We start from the raw sequence: 12553 nt of genomic DNA, 5'->3' as shown, positions 1-12553 counted from the left end.
GCCAAAGTTGCAGAAGTTTAACGTTTATACTGAAGGATTATTACAGAAGGGATTAAACATAACTGACGGTCATTGAATGTGTTAGGAGCTCAGGGACAGAGAGTCGTTAAGACAGGCGTTTACAGAAGTGCACAGGGACGTTAGCCAATAGAAGTTGAGATAGACGGAAGGGGAGGAGTTGCGAAGGGATATGAGGGCGGGAGATAGAAAGCGTTTTTCTGCCTCTTTTAGCGTGTGGTTGTCTGGGACGGCTGTGTCCTGGGACCAGAGGTAGTTTTTTCCAAAGTGGGTTAATATTGTAATATTTCTCAGGAGTAATTTACTCCATTGTGTAACTGTAATCGTACTTGCATCAGTGGGATTAAATTCCTTTTAATTGTAAACCAGTTTTGGTAGATTTATTGTTGCAGCGTGTCGACTGTACAAAGCAGCCGGACGCGTGGTCCGGCCTCCTCGCTGTGGAACAGACTCAATTTCCACAGATCACTGTGGCTTCATTTATTTTAAAGCTCACGATGTCCTCGGCTCTGTCTGGAGTCTGTCAGTGCGACTCAAACATGAAGCCTGTAAAGGCTGCAGATCCTTGAGAACTATTTATTTAATCTATCTATGAATAAGTTCCTCCTTGTTGTAGAAGCAGCTATCGTCATAACGATGCATCATTATCTTTACAATTATGTCTCAGTGCCGCTGTCAGCAGTGACCAACATGAACGTTTACGACGAGACCTCCAGCACCATGAGGGTGAGGTGGGACCGGGCGGGCGGAGCCACCGGCTACATGCTGCTGTACAAATCCATCAACGCCACCGAGCCTCAGCTGGACAACGAGGTAAAGTAACGCAGACCGAGTGAAGCCGATGCTTCATGTGTTAAAGCTGCATTCTCTCTAGTGGCCACCAGGGGGCGACTCCTCTGGTTGTATAGAAGTCTATAGAAAATGACTCTACTTCTCTCTTGATTTATTCCCTCAGTAAACATTGTAAACATGAGTTTATGTCTCAATCTCTAGTTTCAAGTCTTCTTCAATACAGCATGATGTTCATTTAGTACATTATGGTCCATTTAGAGTCACACAGACCATAAAGCAGGGGATGCTTTAGGGCGGGGCTACACAGTGATTGACAGGTCTCTACGTCTCCTCCTCAGTCCAGATATGGTCACTTCATGTTTATGAATTGTGAAAAAAAGAACATGGCGACAGCCAAATCGCTGAACTGGAGGCTTTAAAACGTCGGTCCTCAAACCAATGAGTGACTTCAGCATGACTGCGTCCACTTCTTATGTACAGTCTTTGGTCTTTACTGCCAACGACTCTCTGTAAGTGTTGCGCTCATGATACGAATAATAAGTAGTGAATGAGTGTAGAACGTGCAGGAACACCGGTGTGGATCTTCAGCATTATGTGTTCTCTGTCAGACAGGCCAGCATGTTCACCAGCGGTTGAGTAAAAAGAGCAAAAGAAGAACTCTCTCTCCGTCTCTCCCTCTGCAGGTTCGTGTTGGAGGAGATGTATCTGACGTGCAGCTGGTGCAGCTGATCCCCAACACACAGTACTCCATCGCTCTCTATGCGCTGTATGGAGAAGCTGCCAGCCAGCCTCTGGAGGGGAGAGGAGTCACCCGTAAGTCTCTGATCTTACGCTTTAAATATAGTCCCTGAACGTCACCCGCAACTCCGGCAATTCAAACACTTCCTGTTGGAGGAACGGTCGACTAAACAGAACCTCGTAAGAAAGGCGACGCCATTTTCCCTCAACCGTCTCGCCGAGAGTTTCACAGATCGAGGGTTACAATCCAGACACGAGCAATGAGAAACAGCAACAGGAAAACTCAGAGGAGATCACCTCACGTGTGCCGGTTGTTATAAGACGACTTCAAGAAATAGCAACTCGTACATCGACATACCTCTTCGACCTTTGTGAACGATGAGGTAACTGCAGCTTCTGGGTCCAATGAGAAAGGACGTTGGCGGATACGTCACTCCCGACTTATTAGTGAGAGCAACAAACACCGACCTACAAGAAAGAGAAGAGGGACTAGAAGATGTCAGACTCAGCTGTGCTTTAAACAACAATTCAAAATGTCCTGTTATTGTAGGAGCTCAGTTTCCAGCTGACCAGCTCCTGTTGGTCCCTAAAATGTCCCCAGAACGGCACAATTATGAAAGAATGTTAAAAAGTATTTCAAAAAAATGTATTTTCACAAATCCTATATTCCCTGCATTATGTGTGCAAGATGCTGTCACCTTCACATGTTTATTAGAGAAGATCAGAATGTAGCAGTTCTTTTCTAACAGTTGGATCACATCCTGGAGGTTTTATTTTGGATTGACGACAGATGCGTTTTGAGCTACTTCAGTAAGTTCTGAAGTCAGTCGGCATCTCTTCAACATCTTCCCCAACTGGGATCGTAGACGTCGTCCCGCTTGTTCGTTGTCTTATTTGACTGGATGTCCGTTGTCACCGTGTCCTCCCTCAGTGCCTGTTCTTCCTGCCGGAGTCCTGAGGATCACCGGCGTCACTCACAGCACCATGAGGCTCGGGTGGGACGCCGCTCCCGGAGCCGCCCGCAAGTACATGATCACCTACAAGCCGGATGAAGGAGACCTGAAGGAGGTAAGAAGCCCAGCGGGTTGTCTGAACAGGTTAAAGGTCCAAAGTTAAAAACTCTTCACCCTTCAACTGAGCAGTGATGGGGAGAAACACTGAGTCAAGTCATTATTCAGTTGACGGAACATCTTCTTTTCAGCAAAAAACACCAAATACTCTCTGGTTTCAGCTTCTGCTGCTTCTTCTGTTTTCTATCAGTTTAAACGGAACATTATTTGGGTTTTTGGACATTTTACTACATTTATAAATCATAAATGCATTAATTGCCCGTGAAAATAATCGCCAGTTGCAGATAAATTGGAGAGTAACCATTAAAAATGTACATGGTTTAAGTTACAGCATTAAATACATCAGTCAAACCCCCCCTCCAATGAAAAATCTAGTTTTTAACCTGTTTATGTGCTACAAACTACATCCGAAGGGAAGTCACCACCATGTCTGAGCATTTAGACCTGCAGGGCACCAATGACAGGGTTTCACTCGTCACATACCTGGGGACTACACTCGTTACATGCATGGTGTCCTTTCAAAATAAACTTCACAGGAAGTTAGGTTCAGGCAACAAAACCAGTCGGTTAGGTTTAGGAAAAGCTGAAAAAGAGGGTCTTCGTGTGTCGAACTGACGGCAAACTGCAAGAGAAGACTCAAGTTTGCGGTTGTCGTTTTTCCAGAGTTTTGAAAAAAAATGTTCCAGAGAAACAGATGTTTTTACTCCCACAAAAACTTTCATTAAGCCCGACGCTGTTCCGTCCATTTATCACGGCGCGCACGAGCCAACATGTCGCTCAAACGCTTCAGTCGGCCTAATTAGCATATTCATTGATAGACGCATACTAAATGAGCCAATGATGTCGACTTACATCCAAAAGCCCTCTTAAACTTCCAAATACATGTGTTCTTTTGTGGTTTAATCAATGCCAGAACTTTAAACATTTCACAGGCTCCATTCTGGCATCACATAACCCTCCGTTTGCTTCTAAAGCAGTACGTTTCCTCGGGTTAGGAAGGTTTCGTAGACACGCAGGAACATCTTCATCAATCCCGTCTATAAAATCTAGATCACTTTAAGAGTGTAGGCTATTGGCAGGTAGCAGTCGCTGCAATACTTGTTTGAAAAATGTTTGTAAGTTCAACAATAAAACCTCAGCGAGCCCGAAGCTTTAGTGTCGATACCTTCGTTGTGGGAAAGAAACCAGGAAGTCCTGACCGAGTCTGGAGTTTCAGCAGCAGCAGCTGTGCTGGCCGATCTTCATGAGAAGAGCAGTCTGCTGGCAGAGGAGCGCACTCCTCCTCCGTCCTCATCATTTGTCACTTGGTTGTCGGCGGAGGACAAACAGTCTGGGATGAATCGGCAGCCGGAGGTGCCGTCCGTGGACACCCCCGCCAAAGAAGAGCTCTGATGGATGACACGCTGCAGCTCGACTCCTTAAGGATTAACCGCTGAAGACGTCCTGTCCCTGCAGAAGACACACGTTAGATTAATGCCTGAAATGGAAAACTCTGCTGACGAGACGTGAATCAGCGGTTCATACGCCAAACGTTTGCCCTGATGTTCCTCTGACCGTACGAAGATCCACTTTATTCACTTGTATTCATCTCTGGCTGCTCATCTTAGTGAACATGTTGGTTTCACATGAAACCATAAAAAAAAGCTTCCACATAACTTCAGCAGAGCTGCTGATTTATAACAAATAAAAACACATAATTAACATATTTTTCTTTTGCTTTTCTGTTGAAAATATCATTGATTTCAGTTTCTGTATCTCAAACGTCCTATGTTACTTTAGCCAAGCAACAGCTAGCTCATAAAGAACAGCACAAAATGCAATTCTTGGTAAAAAAATAAAATTCACCTCAAGGTCCATTTAGTAGCTCTGATCATATCACATCAGCCGACACGTCATCCAGGAAGGAAAGCGTGTTGAAATCAGGTCGCGTCACATGACATAAGGAGGAATCTCCCTGGTTCATATTTAGATTTGTGCAAATTGTTCTGGCCTTTTTATTGGTTACAATAATAACCCTAGTTCCGAGCTCCAGCTAAGCCTCGTTGCTTTAAAGTGGCAACAGTCAAGTGTTTTCCTTTAACTTACCGTAGTGAAGTAACTGTTGATTGCACAACGTATGGGCTAAAGAATAAAGACAGTTATGGGCGTTCAGATTGGTTCCCTGTGACCCTCACCGGGTAAATGAAGGCTTCAGTTACAGAAGAGGAAACACTAGGAGGGGAGGAAGTTGCCTTATTTCAGACATCGTAGGCGTCTGGTTGTACTCTGCTGTTACTAGAGATTAATCACACAGCCAATCAGAACTGGGCCCGTGGTATAATACCACATTATTCAAACAATAGAAACGACATTTACTTTAATTAGTTTGACAATTTATTGTAATGTTTGACCTGATTGAGAAATTGACCAACAATTCTGACACATTTTTGTGATGAAGATGAAAAACGCACGTTTAAACTGTGTGTTATCCTGTCGAATCTGATATCACTGATATGTGGCGCTATAGAAACAGCACGGTGGTCATGAGTCTGAATTCTGGCTGCCGCTGTGTGTGTTTCAATGCAACAATGAACATTTTTGATGTCTAGAATAAGAACTTTGGAGGATGGAGCAGCCTTAGCCACAGAGCTCAGTTTTTAATATCTAGCATTTGTGACCGGCAGGTCGAAGTCAACGGCGACATCACCACCATGGACCTGTCCAGCCTCATCTCCCAGACCGAGTACGACGTGGCCGTCACCCCGATCTACGACGAGGGACCCGGAGCCCCGATGCTCGGAACCGCCATCACAGGTCTGGATCTGCTTTTCACTCTCGTATTCTTATTGATTTTTATTGCAGCTTTTTAAAATGTTGGGCGGGTTTATCTCCCATTGCTGGGTATTTGAGTTTATTACATGTTCTAATAAAAACACACCTGCCGTCTTTTTGTAGATATCAGATTCTACATGAAAGCCTCGAGTTTCCAAACATGAAATCAGTGTCAAATATTGTGTTTTCAGTACATGACACCAACAGTAATGTTTGTACACTTGCACTCTTTATTTTTTTCATTATCCGTCAAAATTATTATTGTTACTTTAAACTAATAATTAATTAAACTCACCTGAAAGCTATTACATCATCAGTAACGATGTTATTATAATGCCAGTCAGGGCTTTTAAAACATTGTTGATTATTGTTGTTTTTTCATTGTTACTGTTGCATTTTCAATACATTTTTGGGGGCGATTTTCACGAAATGATTTCACTGCTACAGGGTTCTCCTCGCTCGTGAAAATGTCCAAATGTTGAAGTTGACTTTTTATTTTGCATACAGTAGAAATATATTCCAGTAAAACTGGTGACAGGGAAGTCTGTGGATTGTTAATGCAACTGTATTTTTTCTCTCAAAAAGTTTAGCGAGCAATTACATCGAAACTTGGTCAAAATGGGACGAATGTGATGAGTGACGAGTGAGAAAATACTCAAAACTTGCTGCTGTTGTATTCAGAACTCTTAAAAAAAAACTGTTATGCCTCATAATTGTATTAATTATCTGACAGTAAGATGAAGATCCTTCAGTTGTTAGTGGTAGCGTTTCCTCCACCACGTAACTCAAATTGAAAATGATTGCGTCACGTTACTCGTTACAACAAAAAAGTACTCTTCACCCCGCAAATACTGCAGTTATTTGACTTGCTGCTGATTGAATAATTAGAAGTAAAATACCCCCCATCCCAACCAGAAATAGTCTAACATGAACACAACGTGCCGCTGAATATGTGAAGGGAAACAAAATGCACCAACCGTCACCGTAGACTACGTTTTTAAGTGTCCTCACTGTCCAGGTCTAAAACCTGGTCCTCCCAATGACAGCAAAACAAGACCACACACACACAAATCGAAACACAACACACCTGCATATAATTGGTCGACACTCTTGTAACCTTGTTTCTTTCTGTGTGACCAGATGTCGTTCCTGCTCCCAAGAACCTGCAGTTGTCTGAGGTGACCCAGACCTCGTTCAGGGCCACATGGCAGCACGGGGCCCCGGACGTGGCCCTCTACCGCATCGGCTGGACCAAGAAGGGGGAGCAGGATGCTATGTTTGTAAGTCTAGACAAACTGCTTCTTCAATGCCGTTTGCTTATTCTTCGTCTTTCAGTTTGTATTTTCCTTTCCAATCATTAACACGTGATTATGGCAAGAAGTCAAAGTTTGTTGTTGTTTCCCGTGATATCTTCTCCTAAAGGTTTAAGTCGGTGTATAATAAAGTCTGCTTAATGCGTTGTGATGCATTTATAAAGTTACAAACAGTTACAGGAAATGCTTAAGTTCTTAAGGAGCGTTGAACTAAACCCTTCAACCTCTAACGCTGGAATTATGTTTGTGCAAAGATGCACGTCAACAAAACAGTATTATTAACTCGTGAGAGTCTCTGATTGGCCGATGTCTTCGTTCCCATTCATACATTCAGAGGAGCATGTTTCAGCCTCAACTCGTCCACTCATCAGTGGATGAAACTTCTTTAGACCCTCACGCATCAGCAGCGCAGGCGGATCCTCTTAAAGGGGTTTCTGAAGTCCCTTCCCCCACATGCATACTGTCCCTGCAAAGGGAGCAGCAATCGATATTCAGGGATTCTGTATCGCCAGTTTCCAAACCTCAAGATCTCCACACATTTCTGGGGAAATTCTGGACGGCTGAGTTGCGAGCGAACCACTCATAAGACTCCGCCGACGGTGGATTTAAATCTGCTACGTTTACAACTTACACCAATGCTTTCACTGAGGACTTAATAACCAACAAGCGATACAAGCTTTCTGTTCGCAAACAAGCTCCTTTTCTCAAGATGCACCGGACAAAAACATCTCCTCGTGCATCATGTTCCTGAAAATAAGAACAGATGTCTGCCGTCGTCCGGCCTGTGCTCCATCTTCTTCATCTTCTTCTTCTTTTGTTGCGTTTTATAGCGATTGGTGTCCAGAAGTGTCATCTGTTCAAAGGCATGTGTGAAAAGGTGCAAGACGGAAAAGTTCCTGAATCTCAGTTTTCCCAGTAATTTACCAAAAACGATTGAAAGAAAGTGAAAGAGATCTAAGAGGAAACTGAGGTGGACAAAGACAAGTTTACCAAACGTTTCTGAGACGCATGGCGGTGTTGACTTGATCCAGATTGTATTTGTTTTGTCCCCTTTTACTTCTGTCTTCGTTGTAAAAAAAGAAGCATCTCCAGCAGCTGGATCAACACTCCGGCCAAGTTCTTTCTCTAGAAATATGCAAAGGAGCTTTGCTTGGACAGCTTCGTCCGTCTGCATCGACACCAAACATCTGCCTTGAGTTAAATCAACAAACGGTGAAGGTTGTCTCACAGTGTGTCATTCCGCTGATTCACAAACTGTCGCTGAGTTCAGGTTAAGAGCACTCACCTGCAGGTCCACCTTCCTGAACGAGTCCAGATTCAAACCACGGGCCAGCACTCATGTAGACCATTATCAAACCTGGTTTGGTTTAAATGAAACAGTCGAACTGTCAAGAAAGATTTGCTCAAGTAGAAGAAGAAGATCATAAGAATGATGCATTGTGGTTTCACGCCTCACAAAACCACTTTCAAGACTCAAGGAAAAAAGCAGTTCAGTTGAAGCAACAGTAATGCTCTCTTTGTTTTCTTCATGTTATATTTTGGGCACGTTTTGCCGACACACGCTTCAGCACAAACGTGTGTGAATGAAATCCATACCAGGGTGTTCATTACAGCCTTACTTCACCAACTCCAGATCTTCTGTATTGGCCGATGGAAATGCTGCTAAGAAGCTTCACGTCTCGGAGGTCGAGTGCACATGAAACGCAGTGCAGGAGAAGATTCATTCAAACTCTTGTTGTCTTTGTTCAGCAGTCAAGAATTTCAATCAAGGGCTGTTGTTTCAGTTGGAAGAAGCAGGTAGTGATTGTCAGGTGACTTCTGGGGCTCAGAGGTGGAGCGGCTCGTCCTTCCATCAGGAGGATCGGCGGTTCGAGCGCCGGCTCCTCCAGCGTATGCATGTTGGATAGACCTGATGGGCCCTGAGAAGCATAGACTCGATAAGACCTTCACGTAGTCACCCATTGGTGTGTGGACAGAGGTTTTGTAGGCTTGAGTTTGACGTTTTGACTGTTGCCATGTTGGATCTCGATCACCATCTTGACCGTGTGAATTTGGACGACATAGATAGAAGGAAACACGTCTGCATGACGTCTTTGTTCTCTTGGTGAGCGAGGTGACTCCTCAGAGTTCCTGCAGAGGATGGCACAAAGTGTCTTCATGAAATATAAAGGAGCCGACAGTAAAACGCTGTTAATCGTCTTCTTCTTCTTGCTCTGTGTCCGTCACCAGACCATTAAGGACAACGACGACATCTCCCACGTCCTGCCAAACTTGGACCCGGACACCGAATACTCCGTCACCGTCACGGCCATCTACCCCGACGAGTCGGAGAGCGAGGACCTGATGGGAAGCGAGCGCACGTGTAAGCACCCACGTCACCCACGTCACTCTACAAGCGCCCTAAAAAACACGTTGTACACTCGCAGATGTTGCTCACTGTGAAACGATAATAACGATGCTGTTTTCTCGACGTCTCTCTGTAGTGTTGAAGGCTCCGGATGGTATGTCAACAGAGAAGGACGGGTTCCTTCTCATTGTAGTGTCCATGTTGTGTGTCGAACGGTAACGCGGCCCATGAGGGACGCCGTTAACGGAATCGCACTCCGTCCTCTCGACTGCATGTTTTGTGCATTTCAGTGGTTCTCTGTGCGTTCACACCACAAGCAACCCGGCCGATCAGCGCTTGTTGATTACTGGCGGCTTCGCTGAATAATATCTGACCATGTTGAGTTGAGTTTTTAATTGAATGAACATAGTCATGCACTCTGAAGTGTCCTGATATAGGAAACAGAGAACTTGGTGGAGGACCGGACTTGCCACTTCTATTATTATTTTGTTACATCAGGACACGTTGTGAATTATTATTTACCATCATTTTATGTATTGAAATTAATAATTGTATCGGTTATTCTGTTTCGGGGAACCTTTTTACAATAACTGCATTCATTATTAAATGGTAGCCTATATCCATACGTGATGATGCAACAGCTTCCTAAAATAACAATTATAGGCAGCGCTAGTTTGTTAGCTCGCTACTACGGCCATGTAACTGACATTTGTATTTAATGTTTTACATGTTGCATAGAAGGTTTTAAAACTAAAGCACAGCATTTGTATCTGAACTCTGAACATTAAGGTTCTCTGTTTCCATCTTGTTGCGTCAACTAAGGTGATAGAAATCAACGTTTGCTGATTGTTTTTCCAGATGCAGCTCCCGGTAGACGTTGCAGTAGAATGTGGTGTGAACGTAGACTCGGAGCTTTAAATGCAAACAGTGTGAAAGTAGACGCGTCATCCTCCATCCATCCATGTGAACGTTCTAATGCCACCATCAGTCCTTTTGGTTCTGTTCCCCGTCCGTCACCATCTTGTCATCTTTAACGTTTCTGTTGTCATGTCATCACGTCACCCTTCATCAGAGTTCACCTCGGTCATCACGCTAATGATGTTGCATGTTGTTGCATTGTTGTACAGTGTTGCTGCTGTCGGGTTGAGGCTCAGTCAACTTTTAATTCAACAATTCAATTCTTATCGAGACCCTGTGACTTAAAAAAAACAACGACAATCACCCTTTCAAAATATGTTGGTTGGTTGGTTGTTACCCGTACATCCCAAATATTGACGGGTCAGTTTTTAATTTGAAGGCATATTCGGCTCTAACTGTAGCGAGGAAGAACAGCTGTTAATATCTATTGATGTTGAGACGAATGATTTGAATGGAAAGTTGCTGACCTCAAGCTTCACGCTGCTTCTTCTCTTTTGCTGCTTCCATCCTAAAAATGACCGTTTCTAGCTTTTTGTGACCTGCAAGATTGTTGGAGCGTCACCATCACTGCCATCTTCATCTTCACCATCGTCATCGTCGTCTCCATCGCCATCGCTAAACCATCGCTGATCTTTCTGTTTGTCTCACTGGAACTATCCGTGTGCCCTCAGTGCCGGCTCAGCCTCCTCGGAACTTGAGGGTTTTCAACGCCACCACGTCGGCGCTGACGGTGAAGTGGGACGCCGCCCCCGGCGCCGTCCAGAACTACAAGATCACCTACAAGCCCGTCGCTGGAGGCGAGCCTCACACAGTGAGTTCACTGCTCATTTTACAGGATCTTCTTTTGGGACGTAAACACAGCGCTGTCATCAGCATACGTAGAAACATTTGACTTTAGAAATCTAAATTTGGGGAGAAAAACAGGAAGAGAGAAATCATGTTTTTTGTATGTTTTCATCAAGCACCTTTCAAACACTAAGGCAGTTAAAAGTGCTGCGTATGAGGAATAGAAATGCATTTATAACAATATTAAAAAGACCTCAAGAAACAGGAATGTTTTAAGAAGATAAAGAAGACAAGGGGAAGATCAATGTTCCCACACTGCCTTATGTTTCTATTCGATTGAGAATTGTTTAAATTGTATTTAGGATACACATTTATTTTATTTTTGTCAATTTTTATATTTTATTTCATTACATTTTTTTTTAATTCAAGTTAAATATTTATTTTTTGAAAAATGTTCCTTTCTCTTTTTTATTTGCTTATTTTTGGGACTGTCACAATCTCAAAATATAATCCCACATCTTTTATATCATCTGTGAATGTACATTAATTTGATATAATAATATTATATGATGAGTAATATGGAAAAAGGCAGACAACATAAAATACTGTATGCTTCATTTTATTTCGCTCAATACAAATAAAACAAAAAAATGAAATGGAATTCAGAAAATAGAAGAGTGTGAAATAGCTTTTTAACAATTAAACTAAAAATAATTGAGTTTATGTATTTTATGACTCCATAATTCCGGTTAGACCAGAGTCTTCTGAAATCTAAAATGTAAATCTAATTGTATAAATTATAACAGAGCTCACATAAAATACTGTCATCCTAAACACACACACGATCACTTGACTCTTCGTTGTCTCCGGAGACCAAAGCTGGAGCTGCTCCACCGACGGTGAACAATCGAGCGACTGCTGAGATCTCAAATGTTTATCTAACTTTTCACACCCTTCAGCTCAAGGACTCTTTTGTAAAATGTATTTCTCTCCCATCAACACGTTGCTGTGTAGAACACTGTATCGTGTGTTTGTACAGGATTAGAGGAACAATATGACTGAATTCCTTTTTAGGGTGGATTTTCCTCATACGCTCCTAAAGTCTGAGGTTTTGTTCGAGTCTATTCGGGGTGCGGTGGTGCCGGGAACATCTCCGGCAGACTGATGGATACATCAATGTGATGGGGAGCTTTAAATCTGTCAGAAGAGTTTGTAATACGAGTCCCAGCGCACATATAGAAACAAATCAATTACGCTTAAACTGTCTGAAGTCTCCTCTGGCCCTTCAGAAAAGACATAAAACTGCAGGAAATGAAGCTGAAAGGAGTAAAAGGCAAACACTGCGTCATCCTCATGTGGTTTTATAAAATGGATCATTTGAAGGTAGGAATGTTTAAGACAAAAAGTTGAATAAACACGAGTCTGTATTCAGCACACAGGACAGCAGAGGTGGAAGAAAGAGTCAACTCCATCACAGCTAAACGTCCCATACAGTTTATCATGTGTTCATGTTAAAGTATGCAAGCATCAGCATTCATCTTAAAGGAAACTTAAAGCACTTATTGTGAAGAAAGCGCTCTCTTGTATCTCCACTTTCAGTGAGGTCTTCTTGGACTAATTCACCTTTTTTTGCTGCCAAAACTCACAATATTACTCACTGTTTTGCAGGAATAGTTGGCTTGATATTGTTTAGATAATATTTAACAGTGAAAGAAAACAGAAGTATGTGTGTGTTTGCTTTACAGGTAAAACATTGTTTC

At 42.9% G+C, this 12553-nt stretch overlaps 1 protein-coding gene across 2 annotated transcripts in view; it reads left to right on the top strand.

The window, feature by feature from the left end:
* Positions 1 to 12553, top strand: part of col12a1b (collagen, type XII, alpha 1b) — an 85033-nt gene that overhangs the window by 22543 nt on the left and 49937 nt on the right. For both annotated transcript variants that reach the window (XM_079290749.1, XM_079290750.1), the window contains exons 16-23: positions 686 to 831; positions 1494 to 1623; positions 2480 to 2616; positions 5282 to 5411; positions 6570 to 6709; positions 8972 to 9104; positions 9226 to 9243; positions 10679 to 10818. In XM_079290749.1, coding sequence (XP_079146875.1) covers positions 686 to 831; positions 1494 to 1623; positions 2480 to 2616; positions 5282 to 5411; positions 6570 to 6709; positions 8972 to 9104; positions 9226 to 9243; positions 10679 to 10818 — 974 coding nt within the window. The remainder of the gene's footprint in view (positions 1 to 685; positions 832 to 1493; positions 1624 to 2479; positions 2617 to 5281; positions 5412 to 6569; positions 6710 to 8971; positions 9105 to 9225; positions 9244 to 10678; positions 10819 to 12553) is intronic.

The sequence above is a fragment of the Melanostigma gelatinosum genome (genome assembly GCF_949748355.1).
Source record: "Melanostigma gelatinosum genome assembly, chromosome: 19".
Taxonomy (NCBI): Eukaryota; Metazoa; Chordata; class Actinopteri; order Perciformes; family Zoarcidae; genus Melanostigma; species Melanostigma gelatinosum.
This window is presented reverse-complemented; position numbering and strand designations above follow the sequence as displayed.